This window comes from Lampetra planeri, chromosome 16 (assembly GCF_965212315.1).
Source record: "Lampetra planeri chromosome 16, kcLamPlan1.2.h2, whole genome shotgun sequence".
Lineage (NCBI taxonomy): Eukaryota > Metazoa > Chordata > Hyperoartia > Petromyzontiformes > Petromyzontidae > Lampetra > Lampetra planeri.
In genome coordinates this window covers 13025462-13052897 of record NC_136122.1, presented here as the reverse complement: position 1 = coordinate 13052897, position 27436 = coordinate 13025462, and the positions used below count along the sequence as shown (strand labels likewise).

Sequence of the window (27436 nt, the reverse complement as noted above, 5' to 3'; positions counted from 1 at the left end):
CGAACAGACTAGTCACATTGTGGCAGAAGCAGAACCCATATTGACGGGTGAAGAAGCTGCAAAAAGGTTAGTGACGCTTTCTCTGATCTGCAACTTGCACACTTTCATCCAACAAGTTCCACTGCTTGAGCCTAGACGTCAAAAGCTCAGCAATGGACTTGGTGAGACCAAGATCTCTGATCAAGTCATTGAGGTACTTTGGTTGGGGTAGTATGGGTTTCTCTCCTCAGCTCCACCTCTGAAATTGTCATCTGGATCTACGTCTTCCTCGCTCTCTGACTTGCTGCTCTCTTCTAAAGATGGCTGCACTCTCTGCGGAGGAGTGGGTATGGGGAACTCATGGCAGTGTGGCACGATGGATGAAGGAAGGTCCGGATACGTGACAGCAGGTGCATTCTTGCCAGTCCGACGTTTGGAAGGGTCCACCAAGCAGAAGTAGCAGTTGCTTGAGTGGTCAGTGGGTTTCCACCAAATTCTTGGGATAGCTCTCTTTCAGCCTCTTAATGCCATCTCAGCAAAATGCAGATATGTATCCACTTAGGCAGCTGGAACTAAACTGAACTGGTGGGCGGGACACAGCCAAGAATGTCTGTCCCCCGCACGTGATGTCACTACACGTCGACCACCCCCCCTCATCAATAATCATGAACAGGTGACGTCCCCAACATGGACCACCCCCCCTCATCAATAATCATGAAGAGGCGACGTCCTCCAATGGACACCCCCCACCATTAACAATAATTAGCGGCTGACGTCACTCCACATGGGGGGGGGCGAGGCGCCTCCTTCCCCCTCCTCAGCGTCAACTTACAACCCTCACTACGCGTCACGTGATCTCCGTAACGCTATTGAGACATAGAAGTAAAAAGGACGTCATGATGAACAAGGGATTATAACATTTAAATGAAATAGGTCTGTGTCACCGCGGCATTACAAACTGCACACGAATTGTTGCAATGAATATATCACGTCGATGTCTGCTTTTTTTGCTTGCAAGTTTCAGATTTATCGAAATACACCCGTCCTTGGACGGGCAAAAGGCTAGTTTGTAATGTTTAAATCACTAAAATCCCTGTTATTGGAAATACGAATGATTGAGAATATTACTTCATGATTGAAGTATTAATTGCAGCAAAAACTATTTAGCAAATGGGTCAGATAATTTCGTTCCAACAATTGGTGCTACTTATGTGACAATTTCGATTTAAAGCTTTCGTGACTGCAGGAATTCATATTCTTGGTTATTTCGGTAAAGTCACGTAGAAGAGAAATAATAAAATAAAAATAATAAAATAATTAAAATAAAACAATTAATTATCACGATGATTGCTTGTGTCGCAATCGAAACGTCGTGAGAATTGTATTGTTTTATTTTTATTATTTCCCTTCTACGTGATTTTACCGAAAGAACCAATAATATTATTTGACAATGTGCAGTTATTATTCCATCTGCCCTGGAAGAGTTTCCCTTTGCCTACTGCGAAGGGCAGAGTTTAACGCATCAAGTGTGACATCTGGACATTGCATCGCTGCATCTGAAACACGGTTAGATTCCTGAGTCATGGAATACATTTCGCCCTAGATAACTGTACAATATTCCTGCACGAACATAACAATTCCATGTCTGTGTATATTATGATTGTGCCTTTCTCACTAGATAAAAAATTATCATTTAGGTGCATTGTGTTGCTCTCCATTATCAATATAACAGATGGGTATCATATGCATACATACAAACATACATACAAACATGCACACAAAACAAAGATCCCCCGTGTAGCCTTAGCAGACTGTAGGAGCAAGTGCTGTTGGCGAGTACATATAAAGCCCGGCACGGCACACGAGGAGGTGGGTGGCCAGCACCACGCCCGGCCGCCTTTGTCTCCCCAGTGGCGATGTTTACACACCGCACCGGTTCAGATAATCGTCACCGGTGTTGGCCGTGAGCGGGAATCGAACTTGGGTCGCCGGGTTCGAAGCGCAGCGTTAATCGAACCGTACCTCGCAGACACACAACACTTTCAAAATCACTCGCAAACAACCCCCCCTCGACTCACACGTGAAGTGTCAAAGGCTCGCTGACAAGAGGTAAACACACAGAGCTGATAGTGTGCACAGGTAGGGTGAGTGCGTGCAGTCCCATACACTCGGGGACACTGGTAACCGCTTGCACAGACGGGCACAACAAACTCAAGACACACACACAATATGCTCACAAATACAACCATGCCACAGCATCACTCAGACTTTTGGGGCGTCTCGCACCTACGAAGGCCGGCACGGTACACGCGGAAGTGGTGGGTAGCACCACACGCGACCGCCTTTGTCTCCCCAAATTGCACACCGCATCACAGTTTACTCGTTTCAGGAGACTAGTACGCGGACTCGCTCTTACACAGCAAAGATCCCCCGTGTAGTCTACACATACTGTTTGGGGCAAGTGCTGTTAGCTACACGCACACTCTCGCAGTCATCATGAACCCCACAACAGCGACATTCACACACACACACCATGGGCCGTGCAGTGTGACACCAATGATGATGGTGCTGTTCATCGGTGACTCTACGATCACTCTCAATGTATGCCGATGACAACATCAACATCGGCCACAACAACAACAACAAGAACGTGAAACGACACCAGCCACGCGAGGCTTGTAAACTACAAGTGGGCAGACCGCAGCAGATCCGTGTAGTCCAGCATCCCGAGCACGAGAAGGAGCGGGTCTCCGGGCATCGCGTCCAGTCGCCTCCACCCCCCGCCATCACCTCCATCGCCTCCTTCTCCACCCCCTTCATCACAAACATCACCACCATCATCACCACCTCCTGCTGCTATAACATCCTGGGAAGCCATGCTACCCGGCCGCACGCACTGCGCATGCGCCAACCGAACCCCCCTCTCCCACCAACACCACCGCGGCGGCGGCGATGGGCGAACGAGCCGCGATCCCATTGGTCGTGGCTGCAATCACGAGAAAGTTGCAGCCAATCGCGTCGCGACCTCTCCCCCCCCCCCCCGTGATGCAGGGCGGGGTATTGTGCTTATGTGGATTGGGGAATGTAAAGGCTATCTTAAGCCAGGCTTATCAAGTGTACTGAATATAAATATGGGTATTTAACAGTTGCCGATGTGAACTATGAAATATAAATTCAACTTTAAATATGCCTATGTGAACTTTTAAATGTAAAAAGTGTGTGTATGTATACCCACTTGTGAATTTTTACATATAAATGCATCACGTGAAGTCACGGTGGTATAATTTATTTTATTTTATACCTACGTGACTTTACCGAAAGAACCAAAGAGTATGGATTTCAGTTTCATTTTCATTTATTTGGTATAGCTCTGTGAGCAATTCGGCTCTTGAATGGGTTGCAACCGCAACAAACAAAAAACAAAAACATGAACAAGAAAACATCTTAAAGTGACTATGTGCAAACAGAAAATCCAGGAAAAAACAGCAAAAAAATATTCCAGAAAAAGCACCGTACACCAACGCTGTGTGCAAAAATCCCAGTGGGATGCAAGTCAAACAACAACAACCACAAGACAACTTAGATTAAGGCCATCAGTCTAACTCCGTACTACAACAAACAAACATGGCCAAACCAAAAAACTTTCAAAATCACCAAAATAAAACCATAAAAGCAATGTAACAGTGATCATAGGAACTGTGACCGAATTTTCACAATAAAATGGATTCCTGCAGTCACGAAAGCTCCAAATCAAGATTGCATCATGCACTTTTAACATTCCATATGCACTGGGCAATGTAAATGTGGGCTTGAAAACACATCCATCCCATGTTACACTAAACATGTGATTTGGTGATGCTGCTGCTGCAGTGGAAATAGCTCACTGGCACAATTTGTTTTAGATTTAATATTAATTTCTTAAGAACTGCTGTTTGTCTTTAGTTTGTTGTTCTTACCCCGCTCCTCCGATCAGCATGGTTGGTTACGTACGGTGCGAAAGAATTTCAACATACATTAACAAAAACACCCAATATTCGTCAATAAAACTACATCTTTGGCCTCTCTGTGTGCTGTGAAGAAGGGCCGTTGCCCGAAACGTCGCCTATCATATACGATATGAACTAAGATATGTGAAGTGCTCGTGTCGTTGTACCAAGAACAAAAAACTACTTATATTGGTCTACATCATTCTCTGTTAATACCCCAAACTTCTGGAATTATATCTCTTCAAGTAGACTATTAGAGAGACCATAGACTCACATGTATACACATTAATACAAGTCAGATATATATTCGTACAATCGTCACCCTACAACTGTTTAATGTTTCTATAACCTAATTTGTAATTGTGTTATGATCAAATTTCGATTTAAAGCTTTCGTGACTGCAGGGATTCATCTTCTTGGTTCTTTCGGTAAAGTCACGTAGAAGGGAAATAATAAATTAATAAAAATAAAACAATAAAATTCTCACGACGTTTCGATTGCAAGACAAGCAATCATCATCAGGTGTGAAAACCACAGCAAGATGATTGCTTGTGTTGCAATCGAAACATCGTGATAATTGTATTGTTTATTATTATTTTATTATTTCCCTTCTACGTGACTTTATCAAAATTAACTTAACTTAATATAAATTTGCCCACGTGGACTAGGAGTGGAAACGTGTATTTAAATCACTTCATATGGAATCAGAGTTATTGATTTGCTTAAAAGAGCATTCATTACTGCTATTTTTATTTTATCATATAGAACCCACGAATAATTAGCTCTTTTTCAGTAGCGACTTGGCCACAAATAATAGCTTAACAAAGTGGCTTATCAAGTGGAAATTTATAGAAGCCAAATACTGTAAACGCACCTTTCGAAATGTGGAGTGAAAATCCGGAGGACCCAGAGAAAAATCCACGTGACCACGGGGAAAACATGCAAACTCCAAATATACAAGTGTCAGGGTCGGGATCGAACCCACGGTCTCCTGTATGCCACGTGAGGAAGTGAACATCTCGCCACCGCGGCGCCGCTGCGCCCTTTTTCGTGGTGATTGTCGCCTGTTTAAAGCCAAGGGCCAGTTGCCGAAATTCCACCTTCATCTATAAGACAACCACCGTTGGCTTGAGGGATGACGGGCTGAGTCAACCCCCAACCAAGATTTGAACTTCTAACCTTCTAATTGCGAGTTACTCGCTGTACCGCTGAGCCACTTGGCAAGATTTGATGTTGGAAAGCTGTAAACGTGCGTTTGTGAACTCCGGGGCTATACTGTGAGCAACAGCAGGGGGCAGTGCGGCAAAATCAATTGTTGTACTGTGCTATGCTCCGACGTCTATGCTCCCAGCTTTCACCGATCCGAACTGCCCAGCGTGATTAAGTATGATCAATCAATGCCCCCCCCCCCCAATCTACACGGTGTGAGGAGAGGCCTTCATCCAGCCGTGAATTGACAAAGAGGACAGCGTGTCTACACTTCGCTGATGAATCCTGATCAGTGTGTGACCCGCTTTAATACAGCTGTATCACGGGTTGTCGTTGTTTTGGGTGTGATTAGCCTTCTTAACGATTCTTGCCTTGCTCTCATCGCAATTAGCAACGTTGCGATTTAACCAATGGACTCATTAAATATTTATATCACCAAATGAGAAGCGCCAAAACCCGTCTCTCTCGCACTGGAAAACACGTGTGGAGAAAACCGAATTGGTGAACAACAATAAATGATTATACAAATTTAAACCCCAGCATAGGAATGTGGAAAATCCACCACTGGCTGGAGGACGGTGAACAGGAGATTGATTAACATCGCTCCACACTCATTGGAGCAAAACTCTATTTTGACTCGTTTGACTTTTATTCAATATATTATTGGCACTGCGCAATCACATGAGGCCGAGGCTACGCCAAGCTAAGTAATAGAACACCCATATTTTTTCTATCATGTTCGAAGAGTCGTGTTCATACGTCTACAGGAGTTGTTGGTTAAGCGGGGTGCTGAATTGGACAGCTCCTCTGCTCGACATCGAGCCGCGTGCAAATTAGCGATCAAAGGCAAAGATTCCCCCTATAGCCTTCACAGACGTTTGAGGCATGTGCTGTTAGCGACCACTTTTGAAAGCCGGTACGGAACACGAGGGGGTTTTGTGGACAGCCCTAGTCCCGGCAGCCTTTGTCTCCCAAATGCTGAATATTTACACACCGCACCAGGTACTTGGCCTAGGTATGGGCCTGGGACCGGTTCAGCTTTCACTCATAGAACTCGGGTTGGTAGCACAGTGCGCTAACCACTGTGCCACCCCCCCCCCCCCATTAAACACACATAAACAGACACTCGCACATATAGATGTCTGGTTTACAAGTCACGTTATTATTCGCATGCATACCCACACCTGCTCACATGATCTATTATAACATTCCACGTGTGCGCAGACATACACACACAGTAGCGCGGTCAATACGGGCTCAATAATGATAATAACGATAAATTAACCGAAATGCAGCACGGCGCTACAAACAGGGACAGATGTAACTAATATTAATGGCAAACTTTAAAATCGATACACTATTATGAGGGCAGCAATGGAAAATAGATGCTCTGTGTAAAAACACAGTATACTAATGCGGCGATAACATATGGGCTGCTGTATGTGTGCGTGATGAATACATCACCTTCACTTCTCGTATCTGCACATAAAGCAAAACTAATAGTTTGAAGAAAATCAGTACGTACATCGGTTGGTTAGCCATTCTGCAGCAGCATTAAAACTGGCCGAATCGAGACCGGTTTCGCCTTTACTGTGGCTCATCAGCAGACAGTTGGTTTATCAGATGTTATTGGTAAGTGGCTTCCATATACGCCATGGGTTGTCAGCGCAAAAACAGGAATGTTTCATAATAGTGCCATAGAGGACCATTTTGTGCAATTAATAATTATCCACCATCCGTTCCTGATTTCAATATATATCTTTTCAACATATTTTAGGCTATTGGCCTTCCAAAAATATTCTACGCAACAGAATGCTTTAAAACATCAAGATTTTGGATGAGCCACAGAATGGCGGATGGGTTCCGTCTTTCTGTCACTCATCAGCAGTGGCATGCGTGCTATATAAATATTGATGGTTTATCAGCTGTTATTGATACAATAATTCCATCTCGACCATATATGGTCGACTGAATACTGGCTCCGTGCAATTTACCAAAGCTTCCTTCACTAATCCATCACTAACCCCGATTTAATCATCTGTCGTGGTTGTTGGCACGAAGAAACTCATTCACATTACAAAATACATAAACACACAACATCTTTTGGCGTCATCTGGTCCAATCCATGTGAGACTAGGCTCTAAGGAAAGCTGTCTCGGGTGTGGACCAATCAACTTCACGGACAGTGCACATTATCAGAGTTATGTCTTTTGTTTGTATTATGACTGCAGGTATTGCGGTCTATGCAAACATGACTCCTTGTAAAAAGGTGTCAGTTTTGTTGCCAGATAGAAGGGTAAAAAACCAATTATCACACAACATCTTGTTTTCATCTTACTCAGTAAATCGCTAAATGCAAGACCCGCTTTTGTCCGTGTGCAACAGCATCATTGCGTGTGTGGTGTGAATCGTGTGTGTGTCGTGTGCGTGTGCTGATATTAATTAGCCGATAACAAGCAATTGGGCTGCAGCCCCAAGTCTTAATGTCTCCACAAGGAGCACTTGTATGGGCTACTGCATGTAGCACCAGAACAAGATTTACACAAACATGCAGATAAACGTCGACATACACTTACATCATGACAAAGACAAAGATCACCCGTATTGCCTTAACACACTGTCGGGGCAAGTGCTGTTAGCGAGCGCCAATGAAGGCCGGCACGAAACACGAGGGGGTGGGTGGTCAGCACCACGCACACATGCACCTAAAGATAAGCCGCCTATTCTAAACTCAGTGGGCTTTACCTGGTAAAATACAACAAATATATAGTTTAGTTTTAGATTAAGTCTTCAGTCACCAATCACAATGTGTATGCCATTGAATATGGTGAGGCACGATTCTGCTTTTGTTTCAATATATAATAGACGACGTTTTAGGCAATGACCCTTCTTCATGAAGTGCAATTTTAAGGTCACAATGTTATTGGCAAATGTTGAGGGTTATTTATGTTGATTGTGCTTGTGTGCATCACTACCAACGCAGCATCACCACGTCTAGAGCCATGCCCCATTCTTCTTAGAGAGACGTCAGCCTATTAACGATGACAGAATCGTTGTGATTGTTGGCTGAAGACAGCATCCCTGACGGATGAATCATATATACACACACACACACATTGCACACTCAAATAACGAAACACAATTAAACCGCTAACTTTCAATGGGATGTTTTCGTTAACCTGCCAACAAACGTCCCTTCAGCCTCAGTTAGAATGACGTTGAAGGGCAATTATCTGAAATAATCTTCACATATTTTTTGCAGCATGCTACTGCTGCTGCTGCTATCTTTCCAATAAAACACAACTTTTTTGGCAGGTTAACACTTGAGAAGTGACGCTTTTTTATGTACTTGGAATGTTAAAATGACATCTGCCAGAAGGGGGATACAGAACGAATCTCAACAAGCGGCCAAGGCCACTGACCGCGGGCGTGCACATTCACGCTGCTGGAGTGGACTGAGCTAGGGCTGTGGGACCTGCGGAGCTTGCCCATGTATGTCCGTGTGTTCGACTTCTCTCGCACCGTACGTAGCCAACCGTGCTGATCGATTGAAATCGGTGACGTCTGTATTATAAGCCCAGTGTGGCTTATCCATTTACACACCACGGCAGCATCTGTGGGATGTAATACTAATAATTATTATTGTTAACTCTGGCCAACTGACTCGCTAATGGCAGCACAGGCGTGGATGTCATTTGAAGGCAAGACTGGTTACCGTTGTTGTTTTTGTTGTTGTCAATACGTCGTGGCGTTCTCGTTTAAACACGCGATTTTAACACAAGCAGTGACCACGCCACTACGAAGGGCTGCCCTTCTGTGCTATTCGGTCACGTTCATTTGACCCTGCTCGCACGCAAGGCGTGGGGGATGTTGTCTTCCCGTGCTCCGCTTTCCTCCTCCCCACGTGAATAATAATAATGAACACAACTCATCACTAATTGGGGCTGAAAACGTCTTACAAATAAACACTGCATAATGTAGCAGAAGCAGCAGAAGTACTCTCCGGAAATAAAAAAATAAAATCCGATTACTCAGTGTGGCTCTCTTGGATAGTTAAATAGACTTCGTTCAAATGTGTGAAACCAATGTGTTCTTTAAAAGTGTTATTTGCGATGTCACCTCTTTGCCGACGGAAATCTCGCCGAATTTCAAGGCTTCGTTTTACGGAAGGGCCCTGCTACATTGCCATGTTTGACCAATTCATTTTGAATCAATAATTATTATAAAATGACTTAATTAAGCACGAAAACCTCACTGCGTTTCAATTCCTTTCTGATCAATTTCTAATTAATGTTTTGCACGTGGGAGTAAAAAAACCAGAGTGTCCGGAGAAAGCTCCGCGAGTGGGTGATGGAGCTGCACACACAAACGGATTCACGAACCAACTTGCTGTGCTGCCATCATTCAGCCACCTCGCAGACGAGCACGTTTATTGCTTAATGTAATAATATAAATGTGAACACGTAATATCAACTAGGCAACATGTATCCTGCACATCTGTGTCTCCACGTGAACATGAAAGTGATTCTCAGACGGCCTTCTGGGAGTGCATTATTTCGGCAGCATTGATTCAAGGCAAGCAAAGCCTGCTCCGGTTTCGACACGCCGTGTCTCATCGCAGAGTCAGGCTCGCTTGAATCAATGCTGGTGAACTGCCAGATGTTATTGTCAAGGACCTTCTCTCCAAGATACGGGTCCTCATGTATTTTACGACAAAAGTAATGTGCAGCCATTTTCAATCCACTGCTGGATGACGGGGAATTCTTACGCCGAGTCGGGCATAGGCGTTGCCTGACCATACTTCACCACGCTGGTCAGTGCGGGTTGGTGAAGGCGATCGGGGAAGGGGAGGGTCCCAGGATCCGTTCAAATGAATCCGGACGCAATATTTCCCGGAGCTCCGGCATGAAATAAACCCCTGCAGACAACCCCGGCACAAATCAAATAAAGTTCTTAGTTCGGCCCAGTTTGTTTTTCTACTAATTAATTGTTGCTAGACGTAGCTGCCTGTGTGTGTGTGCGTGCGTGCGCTCCACGCGCCTTGTACAAACAGTAAAGGCGAATTCTTCAGCGGTGCAAATTGGTGCCGATGCGATGACGGTACAGCGAGCAAGGTGATGTTTACAGCGAAGCAATTATTCTCCTGGATAGTACGCGGATACCCCCCCCCCCCCCACCACAGGAGACACACACAGTGTGGGCATGTGCTCTGCTCGTGCCCTTACAGAGAGCAGACGTGCCCTTGCACGCAATCGCCAATGTGTTTTTTTAAGTCGTTATTTTGTATTTGTTCACAACTAGCACGGCCCTCCCTCCCTCCGTTGTTTTCGATCAGAAGGAACAAAAAGAAATGCTCGGTTATTCGGCAAAATTTGTGTCTGCTACAGTATGATACTACTGCCGCTCACAGGGTAAGTCTTGGCACGCCACGTGGAGGCGGGATATGTCAGTACACATTGCTCAGGTCGAGGGAAGTCAGCGCTGCTCCCCTCTCCCCGTCCGCCTTTGCCTTCCCTCCTTTTATCTCCTCTCTCGTCTCGCGTTACCCTCCGCTGTCATCGCTCGCCGCTCTTCTCGCTCTCTTCGTCTCTCTCCCTCTCTCGCTTTCCCCTGTTCGTGCTCCCCTCTCCGCGTCTCCCTTAACGTTGTTTGCTGTTGCCCTCTCTAACCTCACCGCCTGCCTATGCCCACACCTCTCCCAGCCCACCCCATATCCATGCTCACCCCTCACCCCCACAACACTCGCCTAGCTCCAGACCTCACCGCCCGTGCCCGACGCACTTTCACCAACCTCACTCCGTCGACAGCGGTGTGCACGCGGACTCCCCGCTGAGTCTCCTCGCCTCCGTTATTGCGCTATTTTTTGTTATTTACTCTTTAAAAAAAGCAACGTTGAGTGCCAGCCCCGCGGTGATGGATGCCTCCGACTGCCGCCCGCTCCGCGCATACCGCTGGCCCCGGGGCGCGACTCCCGGGGGATGAGAGTAGCCTCGACCCTCCTGCCTACCTCCCTCTCTCGGTCTCTCTCTCTCTACAACTACCTCTCTCTATCTCGCCCCCCCCCCCCCCATCCGTCCGTCTCTCTCAACTGCTCTCTCCTCATCTTCCCATCCTCACGTCTTCCCCCTTTCTCCCACTCTCTCTCTCTCCCATCTGCCCATCCTTCTCTCTCGCCTCATTTCGTTTCAGTTCATTTATTTACTTATTTTGCCCATCAGGCTGAAACTTCGTTTGTAATTTTTTCAACATTAAATCGTTCACCGTATATCACCTGGAGTTGTTGTTGTTGTTGTGTTGAATGGCTGCACCATGACATACACAAACCGTGATGTCGGATTGACGACAATGCATGTCTGTCCGCCGGGCCGACACGAGATAAGGCTATGGGGGTTTTTTTTCCCGACGGGATAGGCTTGGGTGTTTTTGGGTTTGGGATCGAGTGATGGTTTTGATGAGGACTCGTTTAGAGTCAGGGTTACGGTCGCGTCAGGGATACAGTTACGAGCCATAGGACTGAAGTTTAAAATGTGGATTAGGGTTGGAACGAAGGTTAGAGTCAGAATATGGTTAGAGTTAGGTCCGGGTTAGGGTTAGAGTTAGGTCCGCATTAGAGTAGCATTAGATTGAGGTCCGTGTTAGCGTTAGGGTTCGTGTAAGGTCCGGGTTAGGACCGGGTTCCGAGGCTCATTATGAATAGAGCGCCCGCATATCCACGGAGCGCGTGGCCTCCTCCTCCGCCTCCTCCTCTCCCGCACGCTGCTCCCGAAACGCCGCGACGTCTCCCGCTCGTTGAGCGAGCGGAACTCGATCCTCTCTCTCTCTATCATCCTCCTCCCCTAACATCATCTCTCCCGATCCCTCTCCCATCTCTTCCCCCCCCTGTCTCCCCCCGTCTCCCCCTGTCTCTCGCCGCCTCCCCCTGTCTCTCGCTGTCTCTCTCTGTCTCTCGCTGTCTCTCTCTGTCCGTCTCTCGTCCGCGTGCCTCTGCGCCCTCGCGTCCCTGCGCGCTTCTTCCTCCATCATCGCAGTCCTGGAATCTGCGCGCGCGCGCATTTTGTTTCGGCTTCCATGGCAACGCTGAGAACAGCAGCAGCAGGAGGAGGAGGAGGTGATGCGAGAGGGGAGGGGAGAGGCGGTGGGTGGGAGTCGGGGGAGTGTGTGGTGGGGAGGAGGGTGGTGGGGTGCACGGGAGGTGGTTGCAGGACGTGAATGAGCGGTGGGTGGGGGAGTGGGGGTGCGGTGAGGTGACGGCGCGTAGCGGACCCCGTGTGCATATCCATGGCAACATGAGCGCCTCTGTTTGATAATGATGATGATGCAGATGATGGTGATGATGATGATGACAAGAACGACGATGACACCACGTGTGAAGAAGCCCTTTTACGCACTCCTCTGATCTCTCCTCTGCCATCTTCCACGGCTCATCCGCACGTCTCTATTGCTCGACTCGTCCATCCTCCTCTTCCCCGCTCTCTCTCTTTTCTATTCTCCCTCCTCCCACCACCACCACATGCCCGCCTCGCCGCCATCTTTCGGGGCGGGTCCCACGGATGCGCCGTCACCACGCTGCCCGCTCCCCGCTCCGTCTCCCGCGCAGCGAGCGCCGCGCACTTCTCACGCAGCGCGCACGCACAGCCACACACGCACGCGCACACACAGCCAGCCAGCCAGCCAGCACCGCGCCGCCCTTTCTTAGCCTCCTGTCTCTTTGCCTGTCACACGAGCGAGGCCGGTCCCGGCGCAACTCCATCAGCACTTCCCAGCCCAGCCACATCCCAGCCCAGCCACATCCCAGCCCAGCCCGGTCCGGCACCCTCGTAGCAGCCACCCGAGCCGGTTTGGCGTGGCGTCAAAACCCAGCCCGTGCCATCTCCCCCCCCACCCCGAGTCGCCACCGCCGTCGCCGCGAGCACCGCGCGCTGCGCGCGTTCACACGGAACAGCTCCCGGCAGTCGCTGGTTTTTTGTTGTGGTGCCTCCTGCGGTCCCCCCCGGGCGTCGGGAAGAGAACAACAACAACAACAACAAAACCACCCGGAACGGGCGCACACGCCAACGTTACTACTCCTGCTGCTGCTGCAGCTGCAAGTGAGTGTCTCGTCCGCCGCACTGTGTGTGCACATCTCCGTTCGCGTGCGCGCTCTCTCTCTCTCCCCGTGCGCACTGAGAACGCGCGCGCGCGATCTGCGAGGTTTGATTTTGCCGGTTTCATTGTTTAGCCGGTCGCTCTTTCGCCAGACAGGTTGATCATGCTGCTGCTGCTGCTGCTGTTATTGTTGTGTGTGTGCGTGTTTAGGTGCTACTCGCTAACAGCACTTGCCCCAACAGTCTGTTAAGGCTATCCAGGGGGCGGGGTGGGGGCGTCTTTGTCTTTGTGTGCAGCATCGCTCTCGTGCGTGGTGCCGGCCTTCGTAGGTTGCTACTCGCTAACAGCACTTGGCCCCAACAGTCTGTTTCAGCCGACAGGCGGACTGGTCCGCGTGCTGCGCGCTGCGTGGCGAGAGATTCGTCCGCGTCGCTCCTCGGCGTGGCGTGCGTCGCAAGCGTCCGCTCCTCCTTTGCCCGTGTTTAGCGAGCTCGTGAAGCGAGCATTTGCATTGGTGGAGAGGGGGGGGGTACCTGCTTTGTGGGGTTGGGTTGGTGGGGGCGGCGGTAGAGTGTGGATGAAGTGGTGACATCTGTGAAACTACTGGACGTCTGTGGAAAAAGAGCTTTATAGCTCATCGGATTCCTCCAGTAGAGCAAAAAAATTATCATTTTGTTGGGAGGGTTAGGGTTGCGGCGTTGTTTGGAGAATGAAATTGACGGACAGCGATCGCAGCGAGCGGAGGAGCTGAGCGCTCCCCGTCCCTTCATTGATGCCCCGGCCACCACTCACTCATTCACTAATTCATTCACTCACTCACTCATCCACTCATTCACTCACTCACGCATTCACTCATTCACTCACCAGTTCACTCACTTATTCATTCATGCACTCACTCATTCACTCACTCATTTACTTACTCATTCACTCAATCATTCACTCACTCACTCTCTCGTTCACTCGCTCATTAACGCCCCAACGGTCACTCACTCACTCTTTGACGCCCCGAAGACCACTCACTCATTCACTAATTCATTCACTCACTCACTCATCCACTCACTCACTCACGCATTCACTCGCCAGTTCACTCACTCATTCAATCACTCACTCGTTCACTCGCTCATTAACGCCCCGACGGTCACTCACTCGCTCTTTGACGCCCCGAAGACCACTCACTCATTCACTCTCTCACTCACTTACTCATTCACTCATTCATTCATTGACCAGTCTCGAGGCCGGGTCGCTTCCCGAGTTGTCAATTGCGCACGTGTGGGACAGCCATTAAATGTAGAGAGTAGCAGCAGCAGTAGCAGCAACGTCGCCAGTAAAAAACACAAGCAGCAGTACCAGCAGCAGTAGCAAACAGCACGAGCAGTAGCAGTAACCTCACCTTTAGTTTGTTGTCGTTGCCCCGCACCTCCAATGAGCGCGGATGGCTACGTACGGTGCGAAAGAAGTTCAACAGACATACAAGTAGCAGCGGCACCGACAACAGCACCAGTAGTAGCAGCAGTAGTAGCACCCGCAGCTGCAGCACAAGCAGCAGCAACACCAGCAGAAGTAGCACAAGCAGCAGCAGCAGCAGTAGACGTGGCAACACCAGTAGACGTGGCACAAGCAGCAACAGCAGCAGTAGACGTGGCACAAGAAGCAGCAACAGTAAAAGTGGCACAAGCAGTAGTAGAAGTGGCACAAGTAGCAGCAATAGCAGTAGACGTGGCACAAGAAGCAGCACCAGTAGAAGTGGCACAAGCAGCAGCAGCAGTAGATTTGGCAACACCAGTAAAAGTGGCACCAGCAGCAGTAAAAGTGGCGCAAGCAGCAGCAGTAGACGTAGCACAAGCACCAGTAGAAGTAGCACAAGCAGCAGTAGAAGTGGCACAAGCAGGGGCAGCAGCAGTCGAGTTGGCAGCGAGGGAGTTTGCCGCGTGCCCCGTCAGATTGTGATCCCATCTCTGTCGCTTCTTCACCAGACGTGTTCTGCCCTTCCGAACTCGCGTTGTGAAGGCCACGAGTTCCGGGACCAGAGGTGCTTCGCGCGCGTCTCCGCACCACGAGAGGCGAAGCGGCGCCAATTTCCCGACGTGGTCAAATAAGCGGCGATCGTGCGATAACCATTTGCAATGAGTACGGGTTATTATCTGGTAATTCACTGCCAATGGTCGCGCTGATAAATCGGTACGAATAAAGTTTGGCTACCTTGGGTGGTACTGATTTGTGGCCAGTGGATTATGCGCGGGACACGTGTCTGTGTGTGTTCGTGTGTGTGCGTTCGTGTGTGTTCGTGTGTGTGTGTTCGTGTGTGCGTATGTGCGGTCATTGTGTGTGTGTGTTCGATTCAGTGCGTGTACAAATGTATTGAACTATGTGTGTGTGTGTGTTCGTGTGTGTTTGTGTTCGTGTGTGCGTAGTGTGGAGCGGTAGAGGTGCTCGCTAACAGCACTTGCCCCTACAGTCTGTTAAGGCTATACGGTGGATCTTCGTCTTTATCTATGATCTTTGTTTGTGTTCATGTGTGTGTGTTCGTGTGTGCGTAGTGGGGAGCGGTAGTGTAGCGGTTAGCGCGCTGCGCTATGAACCCAACGACCGGGGATCGATTCCCACTCACGGCCAACACGAGTGACAATTATCTGAACCGGTCCTCGGCATCCCCTAGGTCGACTCAGCCTCAAATGAGTTCCTGGTGCGGTGTGTAAACATCGCCACTGGGGAGACAAAGGCGGCCGGGCGTGGTGCTGGCCACCCACTCCCTCGTGCACGGCGCCGCCTTTCATTGGAGGTGCTCGCTAACGGCGCTTGCCCCAACAGTCTGTGCAATGCTTTTGTTATCACCCATCGTGTGTTATCGCGGTTCAATTTCCACCTCGACCTTGTAAGTTTCCTAGCCCTGATTTTGGGCACTTGAATGCGGACTTTGCATGAGAAGTCAATGTGCTGGGAGCGACATGGCCTTCTCACGCCGTGTGGGTTGTATCCTGGGGGCAGGGAGGTGGGGGGGGGGATTGGGGTGTTGACCATACTTCACCACTTTGGTCAGTGCGGGTATCCGGGTGACCCAGGGCGGTTGTGTGGACTCGCCAGCTTCGGAACGCGAGCGTGCTAACCGCTACGCTACTGCTCCTGCTTTGATGTCTTATGCGTATTTTATTGTGTGTGTGTGTGTACGCGTGTATGTGTGTGTGTACGCGTGTATGTGTGTGTGTGTGCGCGTGTATGTGTGTGTGTGCGTGTGTGTGTGTACGCGTGTATGTGTGTGTATGTGTGTGTGTGCGCGTGTGTGTGTACGCGTGTATGTGTGTGTGTGCGCGTGTATGTGAGGTGTGTAAACATCGTCACTGGGGAGACAAAGGCGGTCGGGCGTGGTGCTGGCCACCCACCCCCTCGTGTACCGTTCTGGCCTTCATAGGTGCTCGCTAACAGCACTTGCCCCTACAGTCTGTTAAGGCTATACGGGGGATCTTTGTCTTGATCTTTGTGTATGTGTGTGTGTACGCGTGTATGTGTGTGTGTATGTGTGTGTGTGTGCGTGTATGTGTTTGTGTGTGTGTGCGTGTATGTGTGTGTGTATGTGTGTGTGTGTATGTGTGTGTATGTGTGTGTGGTACAGCGCTTCTATTATGAGCTCGATTCATCTCTTGAGTTTACAAATCTCAGTTGTGAAACATCGTGTTCTCGTGTTCCTGCGGCGTTTTTTGTATGTGTGACTCGCGTGAGTGCGTGTTTTACGTGTGTGTCTGTGCATGTATGATGTGTGCATGTGTTTGTGTGTGTGTCTATGCATGTATGATGTGTGCATGTGTTTGTGTGTGTGTTTATGCGTGGGATTCTGTGTTCCTGTTTAATTTGTATGATGCTGTGTGTGTTGTTTGTGCATGTACGCATTTGTCTTTTGTGTGTATGTTTGTAGTTTTGTTTTTGTCTATGTGTCTGATTATGTGTGTATGTGTGTGTATGATGCTGTGTGTATGATTCTGTGTGTATGTGTGTGTGTGATTCTGTGGGTGCGTGTGTGTGATTCTGTGTGTGCGTGTGTCTGATTCTGTATGTGTGTGTGTCTGATTCTGTATGTGTGTGTGTATGATTATGTGTGTATGTGTGTGTATGATGCTGTGTGTATGTGTGTGCGTTAGTTGGCTTTTAGTGCTTGCTCCATAAAGCAATCAGTGATGTGCGCCTTATGATGTTTCATGTGAGAATGTGTGTCTGCAAGCATGTATGCGTGTGTGTATCTGAATTTGTCTCTATGTATGTGTCTCTGTGTTGTATGTGCCTGTGTATGTGTGTGTGTTGTATGTGTGTTGTATGTGTCTGCATGTATGCATGTGTGTGTTGTATGTGTCTGTGTGTATGTGTGGTGCTAGCCACTCACCCTCACGTGTGCCGTGCCGGCCTTCATAGGTCCTCCTCACTAACAGCACTTGCCCCAACACTCTGTTAAAGCTATACGGGGGATCTTTGTATTTTATATGTGCGTGTATGTATGTTGTGTGTATGTATATTTGAGTGTGTGTGTGTGTATATATATATTTTGTGTATTTTTCATTGTGGCTATTACTAGCGCAAGATCACTCTCCACCGAACATCATCATCATCATCGCAATATCACGCAGAGATCCTAATGAACACCGCTTCCCATATAACGTATACGAATAACTTACAACTCACATCCTATATAGACTCCTGCGCACTCAATTACAACTAACATCTCAACACAGCCGGCAATAACACCCGTGGCCTTGGAAGGACAACAAAACATAGCATAGGCGACGTTTCGGGCAACGGCCCTTGTTCAGATCACATCAATAGCCCCGTATTAATTTCAATTGCCCTTCATGCAAATGTAGCGTATTTTATTCGTCATAGCGCATCAGTGTGAATACAATTCACATTATCATCATCATCATCTACACTACAACGCAGATGCCCCCTCTACCGATACCGTGCACGTTTCTATAAGACACCGTGATAAGTGCGTTTGCCGACTCATCCACCCACGAGGAAGCTTAGCGGCAGATCAAACACTCGGGGCTGCACCGTGATAAACACACACGCACACACACGCACACAAACACACACGCACACAAACACACACGCACACAAACACACACGCACACATACGCACACACACACACGCACACAAACACACACGCACACATATACACACACACGCACACACGCACGCACACACATACGTACACACACACGCACACACACACACGCGCGCGGCACATTTAGACGCGAATGCTTTGGTTTGCCGAGCGGCGCTGTAAAGGCGACTCGCGGTGATGGTGATGTCCTAACAAACTCTCGTTGACTCTAACGTGCGAATTAAGTGCGAAATTATATTGACTGTTGTTTTTATTCATTCCGAATGTAAAGTTCCCCCCCCCGCCCGCCCACCAACCATACATATGACGGCGTGGAGGGTAATTTGGTTTCACGCGACAGGCATGCTCAGACTAAAGTTCTATCATTGCTGCAAAGTCTCGTGGTACACCCTGACGAACAGCACGCCCTTCCTCGTCGTCGTCATCATCGTCACCGGCGATACAATCCGCAGCGTCGTCATCATCGTCACCGGTGGAGTGTGACGCTGAGGCGCGTAAAAAGCGCACCCAGCCACCCCGCTTGAGTGTGACATTCGTGGCCGTATCCTCTGCTGCTGCTGCTGTGATGATGATGGGGTCCTTTGATGTAACGCGACAATGCGCGGTGTCCGATGGAGAGAGAGAGAGAGAGAGGCAGAGCCAACGAGTGTCACACTGGGCTGCTGGCGACAGTTGCCGACGATTGTACGAATAGATCAATGAATGGGTGAATGGGCTGGCGAGTTAATTAATTCGTGAGTGAGTGAGCGAGTGAATGGGCCAGTGAATTAATACGTGAGCGAATGAGTGAATGGGTGAGCGGTCGCGTGAGTGAATGAATCAACGAGTAAAATGAGTTCGTGAACGAGTGAACGCATTCAATCAGTGAGCGACTGAATGAGCTAACGATTGAATGAGCGAGCGAGTATATGAATGAGTGAGGGACTAAATTAGAGCGATTGAATGAATGAATAAAGATGCGAGGGTATGGGGGGTGGGGGGGTGTGCCGCCAGCCTGCCTTCCCTGCTGCCGCTGCACGATCTCCAGGCGCGCGCCCTCGCAAAGGCGACGTCAAAGTGTGTGGGTGGGGGATGAGTTCATTTCGTGGCCAGGGCGACAGAGCGAGTGAGTTAGTGAATGATCCCTCTCGCTCATTACGGCCGCGCTCGCTGTGATCGTGCGCCTGTGTCTGCGTGTGTGTCTGCGTGTGTGTTTGCGTGTGTGTCTGCGTGTGTGTTTGCGTGTATCGGCTCAGCTTTAAATGAGTACCTGGTGCGGTGTGTAAACATCGCCACTCGGGAGACAAAGGCGGCTCGGCGCGGAGCTGGCCACCCCCTCCCCGACCCGTGTGCCGTGTCGGCCTTCATAGGTGCTCGCCAACAGCACTTGCCCTATCAGTTTGTTACGGCTATACGGGGGATCTTTGTCTTCATGTGTGTATGTGCGCGCGTGTGTATGTATGTGTGTGCATGTGTTTGTGTGGGGAGCGGTGGTGTAGCGGTTAGCGCCCTGCGCTACGAACCCGGCGACCTGGGTTCGATTACCGCTCACGACCACCAACGGCAGTGACGATTATTTGAACCGGCCCTGAGCCTCGCCTAAGTCGACTCAGCCTCAAATGAGTACCTGGTGCAGCATATAAACCTCGGCATTGGGAAGACAAAGATGACCGGGCGTGGTGCTGGCCACACACCCCCTCATGTATTGTCCTTGCCTTCATAAGGTACTCGCTCACAGCACTTGCCCCAACAGACTGCTGAAGCCTACACGGGGGATCTTTGTCTGTAGCTCGCGGGAAGCGGTGGCGCATTCCGTTCGCTCACTGCGCTATGAACCCGGCGACCTGTGTTCAATTTCCGGCCACGGCTACCATCAGTGGCGAAGGATAATCTCTACATCGACCCAAGCCTTGCGCGGTTCGTAAACAATCAGCACTGGGTTGATAACCAAACCACCTCCTCGTGCGCCGTGCCGACATTAATAGGTGCTCGCTAACAGAACATTCCCCAATTGTCTATACGGGGAGGGTGTGTGGGGGGGGTGAGTGTGAGATTGCAAGTGTTATATTTGTTGATCAATGCAACTAAAAGTTTATTATTCGCGTCGGTCAAACTTTTTTGTTCGTGTTTATTTGAGACGTGGCCAGGGCAGAGATATTCTCGTCCGTTGATTGACGCACGCACACTGCACTGCTGTTTACATGGCCCTGCGAGTGTGAGTTTGTGTGTGCGAGTTTGTGTGTGCGCGTGTGAGCGAATGTGAGTTTGTGTCTCCGTGTGTGCGCGAGTGTGAGTTTGTGTGTGCGTGTGTGCGCGAGTGTGAGTTTGTGTGGGCGAGTGTGAGCGAATGTTAGTTTGTGTGGGCGAGTGCGTGAGCGAGTGTGAGCATGAGTGTGAGTGAACCTGAGTGTGTGAGTGTGGATTCCGAGTGTGAGTATGTGTGTGTGAAGATATTGCAGTATGTGTGTGATCTCTGGCCAAATTAGCACGCCATGCGCCGTACTCTCACTTACCCCAACGGTCTATTGGAAAAGCGACACGGGGGCTGGGTTATCCAGGGGTCTTTGTCTTTGTATGTGTGAGTGTCACAATGGGGCCAGTGTGTGTGTGTTCATTTGTGTGTCCGTGTGTTTGGTCGCGTGTGTATGTGTATGATATATGTCAGTGCGTGTCCACGTGTACACGTTGGAGTGTGCTTGTATGTAGGTATGTATGGGTATCTGAATAGGTGAGCGTTGGTGTAGCGGTGAGCGTGCTGCAATCCCAACCTGACGACCCGCGTTCGATACCTACACACAGGCAAACACCGGCCCTGGGCCTCCCTCACGTCGGCTCAGTCTCAAATGAGTGCCTGGTGTGGTGTGTAAACATATGGGGAGACAAAGGCGGCCGGGCATGGCGCTGGCCACCCACTCCATATTGTGCCGTAACGGAATTCATGGGTGCTCGCTAACATCACTTGCCCCAAAAGTCTGTTAAGGCTACACGGGGGGTGGGTCTTTGTCTTTATATGTATGTGTCAGTGTGTGTCCTAACGGGAGTGTGTTTGTGCGTATCTGTGGGTGTATATGGCAGTCCGTATGTGAGTCTGTGTGTGGGTGGGTGAGTGTGCATGCCTATGCATGTCATATACGGTGCATTGGAAAAGCTGCGCACATCATCATCAGCAGCAGCAGGAGCTAAGCTTCCCTCTCTCTTCGGAAGCTCGCTGGCCAATATTCTTTTCCCGACGGCTCGAAATGAGCCTGAGAATGTAAGCGCCGCTCGTGACATATCATCAGATAACCCTTAATCAGCCGTGATTCAGGAATACAGATAGTGCGTGTACAAAGACGCATGCAAAGGTGCCCCGTGTAGCCTCCGTAAATAATTGCTGGGGGAGGCAAGCAGGCGCTATGAGCACTCTAACGTGGTTGGCCAGCAAAGAGCCCGGCCGCCTTTGTTTCCCGTGGAGTAGCAATTACACTCAGGGATCGGTTCCGAGGATCGCCATTGACGTTAGCCGTGGCCGGGAATCGAACTCAAGTGGCCGGGGTTGGTGGCACAGTGCTCGGAGCCGCGACGTCACTCGGCATGCGTGTACCTGGACAATTACAAAATTATCTCGTGAAGCCTTCAACAGATTGTTGGGGCAAGTGCTGTGAGCGGGCACCTATTACGCACCATCTACACACAGACACTCACATAATACGCACGCACACACATATGCACAGACGTACACGGAATCATATATTGACACACGTACACAACGTATACATCAACACACGAACGGTATACTTATACAACGTTATTACCATTACCACCGCCCTATATAGACAGAAGAAAAAAAAACTTCAAAGGCTAAAGTTTCGGGTAACGACCCTTCTTCAATGACTGAGTTTCCAACCAATGAATATAGGTAATTGCAACAGGGCAATCAATGCCTGTGATGCATGTCCGGGGTTACAACAACACGCATGGTACATGTGCTAGACCACCGCTGCCAAACTCAGTTGTCTGAATCTTAGTTGTAAACATTCGATTTTGAACCACATATCTTCTTCATCACCGCTGTCATTTCTTCCGAACGCGCCGCGGTCAACGGACGAGTTGCATGCAACGCAATCGCAATTACACGTGGACCTTTCTGCAATCGGTTACGAGCAGTTGCGGGAGGAGTTGCGCGCAATCCGGTTGCTTCGCAGGCAGGAGATTTGTTTGCGCGGACAGGTCGGGCAGCACTTGGAGCCGAGGTCACGTGCACAGCTGCCTCGCTCGCCTTCCGAGCCGTGGGCTCAAAGCCACGCGACCGACATCATCGCAATGTTCGATACTTCTCACGCAGCGGGTTCCTCGCGACCTCCGATTGTTGTGATCACTCGCCCAGAGGCTGCGAACGCACGAGAGAGAGAGAGAGAGAGGGGGTGGGGGGGCTATGAACGCACGAGAGAGAGAGAGAGGGGTGGGGGGGCTATGAACGCACGAGAAAGAGAGAGGGGGGGTGGGGGGGCTATGAACGCACGAGAGAGAGAGGGGGTGGGGGGGCTGTGAACGCACGAGAGAGAGAGAGGGGGGGTGGGGGGGCTGCGAACGCACGAGAGAGAGAGAGGGGGGGCTATGAACGCACGAGAGAGAGAGAGAGGGGTGGGGGGGCTATGAACGCACGAGAAAGAGAGAGGGGGGGTGGGGGGGCTATGAACGCACGAGAGAGAGAGGGGGTGGGGGGGCTGTGAACGCACGAGAGAGAGAGAGGGGGGGGTGGGGGGGCTGCGAACGCACGAGAGAGAGAGAGGGGGGGCTATGAACGCACGAGAGAGAGAGAGAGGGGGTGGGGGGGCTGTGAACGCACGAGAGAGAGAGAGAGGGGGGGTGGGGGGGCTGCGAACGCACGAGAGAGAGAGAGAGGGGGGGTGGGGGGGGCTGCGAACGCACGAGAGAGAGAGAGAGGGGGGGTGGGGGGGCTGCGAACGCACGAGAGAGAGAGAGGGGGGGCTATGAACGCACGAGAGAGAGAGAGAGAGAGGGGGCTATGAACACACGAGAGAGAGAGAGGGGGTGGGGGGGCTATGAACGCACGAGAGAGAGAGGGGGGGGTGTGGACGCGCTGCGCTACTAACCCGGCGTAGAGTCGAGTTCGATTGCCGCTCGAGGCCACCAACAGCAGTGACGATTATCTGAACCATTTGTGGGCCTCCCCTAAGTCGACTCAGCCTTAAACGCGTATCTGTTGCTGTGCGTAGTAAACATCAGCATTGGGGAGACAAAGGCGGCCGGGAGTGGTCTATGGCAACTCATCCCCTCGTCGTGTGCCGTGCCGGCCTTCGTAGGTTGCTCACGAACAGCACTTGCCCCCAATAGTCTGTTAAGGCTGTTGGGGGAATCTTTGTCTTGTGTGTGTGTGTGTGTTGGCGCTCGTCAATAGCACTCCCCCCAACCGCCTGTGTCGGCTACGCGGGGGGCGTTTGTCTTTTGTGCGTGGAATTATAACAGCGGCGCAGTGGTTCGCGCAAGATGTCACGAACCCGCAGGCGATCCGGGTTCGATATCCCGGCCACGCAGAGCATCGGCGGTGAACGTCTGAAGCGGTTCCCCTGCGTCTCCCCGGGTTCCACTCGGCCTTAACTCAGCAACCGATCGGGGTGTTTAAGGCTCACCAGACAAAGGAAACAAAGGCTGGCGGGCGTAGTGTTGGCCCACCGCAAGGCTCGTGATAAGGTGCTCGCTGACAGAAGGGGACTTTGCTCCCAACAGTCTAGAAATGGGCTACACGGGGATTGGTCCTTGTCTGTATCTGCGCGTGTAATGCCAGAAATATGCACGCGAACACACGCACGTTGTGGGGTTTTTTTTCGGCGCAAAGAATGAATGGATATTTATGAGCGGGTGATAGAATCGAGGATGTGTCACACGCCACGCATGATGTATGGGGCGGTCCCCATTCAAAATTGCCACCGTAGATCGATCCTCCTCGGCGAGCGTAAGCCCATCCACCCAGCAAAGACAAAGATCCCCCGTGTAGCCTTCACAGGCGGTTGGGGCAAGTGCTGTTAGCCAGCACCTATGAACGCCGGCACGGTACACGATGGGGTGGGTGGGTGGCCACCACCACCAAGCCCGCCCGCCCGCCTTTGTTTCCCCGCTGGCGACGCTTCCACACCGCACCAGGTACCTACTCGAGGCTCAATCGACCCAGGGGAAGCCCACGAGGTGCGGACAATCGTCACTGGTGTTGGTGGCCCTGAGCGAGAATCGAACTCGGTTCGTCGGGTTCGCAGCGCAGCGCTAACCACTCTGCCACCGCTGTTTGGTACACAAGCGCACGGGGCCTTTGATGTAAGAGGGGGGGGCGGGGGGGCTACACAACACATCAACCTCGGCACACGCACGCCCCCTGCAACCAATCACGAAGGTGCGCGGGACTGGGGCCGTCGAGCCGGTACCCCCACCCCGAGCGATCGATCAATCGGTCGCGCACACAACCAAATCGCGAAACTTTGACGATCGCCTGCAACTGCTTTGTCCGCCTCCTAGCGAGCGGTTGCGCAACGATGGGGATATCACGCCGCGTGCTGTTCAGGATCGTGCCGACCAATCAGGGTCGCGCACGTGCGGTCAAGCACGTGGCGACGAAACGCGTGGCGACAAATCGCCGTGCGGATTGCGCAACCGCTCGCAATCGGTTGCGGAGACGCCGGCGTTTGCGCGCGGTTTTGGGTCGCAACGCGCAACCAAGCGCGCCTGGGATCAATTGCTCGGGCTTGGAGGCGGCGCTAAGACATCGGTGGGAATTCTCTGAATGGATCGGCCACCGTCGTCGGGAGCGATATTCACATTCCGCGTGGTCACCCCGCGGGGAGCGACGTCACGCGACCAGGGCCGTGCCTCTGACCGCACATCTTGCCAGCAGCGCCTCGTCCTATACGCATCGGTCACGTTAGGGTCGTTTGACCATACTTCACCATTTCATGGGTGCTCGCGAACTTGCCGCCCAGCAGTCTGATAGACTATTACACAGGGAGATCTTCATCCGGACGGGTGGTGGGGACGGTGGTGATGGCGGTGGTGGCGGTGGTGGTGGCGGTGGTGGTGGTGGTGGTGGTGGTGGCGGTGGTGGTGGTGGTGGCTACATTGCACGTGGCCTGCAATTCAGCGCTGCGAAGGCAGCAGCGAGGGTTGGTGGGTCACACACAGATGGTTGTGAAACTCCCGTCGACGTCGGGGAGATGTCGTACCCCTAAGCTCGCCAGGTGAATGCGGCACAGCAAAGTGTGGACTAATCGCCGTATTTTTCCATCTCTACGGGGATAGTGTGTTTCGCCCTCGCGCCAGGCGTGGGGTTTACTCCAGATGCGCTGGTTTTCTCCTCCGACGTGAATAATAATAATAATAAACGCGACTCATCACTAATTGGGCTGAACACATAACAAATAAAACGCCAATGTAGCAGCGGCAGGACCCTCCTGAACAGTACTGTTCCAGTGCGTCTTTCCTGGATATATTTTGTGTGTTTTAAAGAGGTCTTTATATTGGTGCCTAGCTTAACACGTAGACTTTCGCGAGCAACATTATTCATAAAATAATTTGCTCGATGATCCACCACCCTCGCGTAAATCGCCCGAGTGAAGGCAAGCGAGAGACAGAGAGAGACAGAGAGGTTTAGAGACAGAGAGAGACAGACAGAGAGACAGTGAGACAGAGAGACAGTGAGACAGAGAGAGAGAGACAGAGATACAGTGAGACAGAGAGAGACAGAGAGACAGAGAGACAGAGAGACAGTAAGACAGAGAGACAGAGAGACAGAGAAACAGAGAGACAGTGAGACAGAGAGAGAGAGAGACGGACAGAGAGACAGAACAACGGAGAGACAGAGAGACAGAGAGACAGAACAACGGAGAGACAGAGAGACAGAGAGACAGAACAACGGAGAGACAGAGAGACAGAGAAACCGAGCAACGGAGAGTCTTGACTCCTCCTCGTGTCTTTGTGCCGTGGTCGCGACCGTGGTAGTCGAAGCGGCTGCGGGTTTAGTTGTTGCCGTTGTCGCGGTGCGCCTGAAGGTGCTGCAGTTTGCTCCCCACGACCAGAGACACCTTCTTACGGGCAAGAAACACGGCGCGTGCGCACGCAGCGTGCTGCCGTCAGATTCCCCGGGAAGGCAAAGCAGTAGCAGGGGGGGTTGGGGGTGTGGGTTGGGGGGGGGGGGTTAGTGAACCGGGTTGGTACTTGAATATTAGGACACCTGCTTGGGGAATCGCGTTAAAGTAACACGCATGAAACGGCAAAAAAATAACAATTAAAGTTCTAAATGAATGCAGTCACACAGGGCATCATATCTCCGCGTCAGCCCACGCTCGCTCCGAATTGAATTGAAGAAGCAGCAGAAGGGAAAAAAACCCGCCAGGAGGCCGTAATTGACTTGAAACGCGGGCGCCTCTGTCACGGCTCTGGGCTCGTTATGCGCCTCTAATTGGACATGGGGGGTGCGAGGCAGGGCACAGAGGACTCTCACCTGAACGGGCCCGCACCACCCCCCACCCACCCCCCACCCACCACCTCCCCACCGGCTCTCACTGACTCAACTCGCGATGCCGCGGCTCGCGCCGATGACGGCGACGATACGGAGTCACGGATTGTTGCAGTTGTTGTTGTTGCTGCTTCCTTCAAATACTCGTCACACGCACCCACGCAACCCGTGCCAGCTGCAGCGCCTACTGCTGGCTCGTTTGCTCGATCCACCGCTGGATGAGCGAGGCCCTTCCGTCCCACCACGCCGTGCGTGAGTGGATTTCGTGACCGTTGTTTTTGTTGTTGTTGTTTTGAGTAAAGACTTGAGCGCTCTGGGAAGAGTGCGGTATGATTGAAAAATGACGGCACAGGGCGGCCTCGGGGGTTCAGATGTCAAATCGCCCCTCGTGTTAGCCGTGGACGGGACTCGAACTCAGGTCGGGCTGTGTGTGTGGGGGTGTGTTGATAACCACCACGCCACAACCCCCACGTGCATGCGATGGCCGTGTTTATAGATATACGGGGTGAATGCATTCGATTGTTAAGTAGCAAGCGTAATGTTGGCTCGTGTTATCATCATCATCAGCTATGTTCTATCTAGCGATA

General features: G+C 50.9%; 1 protein-coding gene across 3 annotated transcripts in view; it reads right to left on the bottom strand.

The window, feature by feature from the left end:
• The window catches only part of FBXO3 (F-box protein 3), a 121504-nt gene extending 118590 nt beyond the window's left edge, over positions 1 to 2914 (bottom strand). Inside the window, exon 1 of one of the 3 annotated variants that reach the window (XM_078601660.1) lies at positions 2679 to 2914. In XM_078601660.1, the coding sequence (XP_078457786.1) occupies positions 2679 to 2857 (179 nt within the window). In that variant the 5' untranslated portion in view covers positions 2858 to 2914. The remainder of the gene's footprint in view (positions 1 to 2678) is intronic. The other 2 variants (XM_078601658.1, XM_078601659.1) reach the window with 2 other exon arrangements.
• Between the last annotated feature and the right edge of the window lie 24522 nt (positions 2915 to 27436).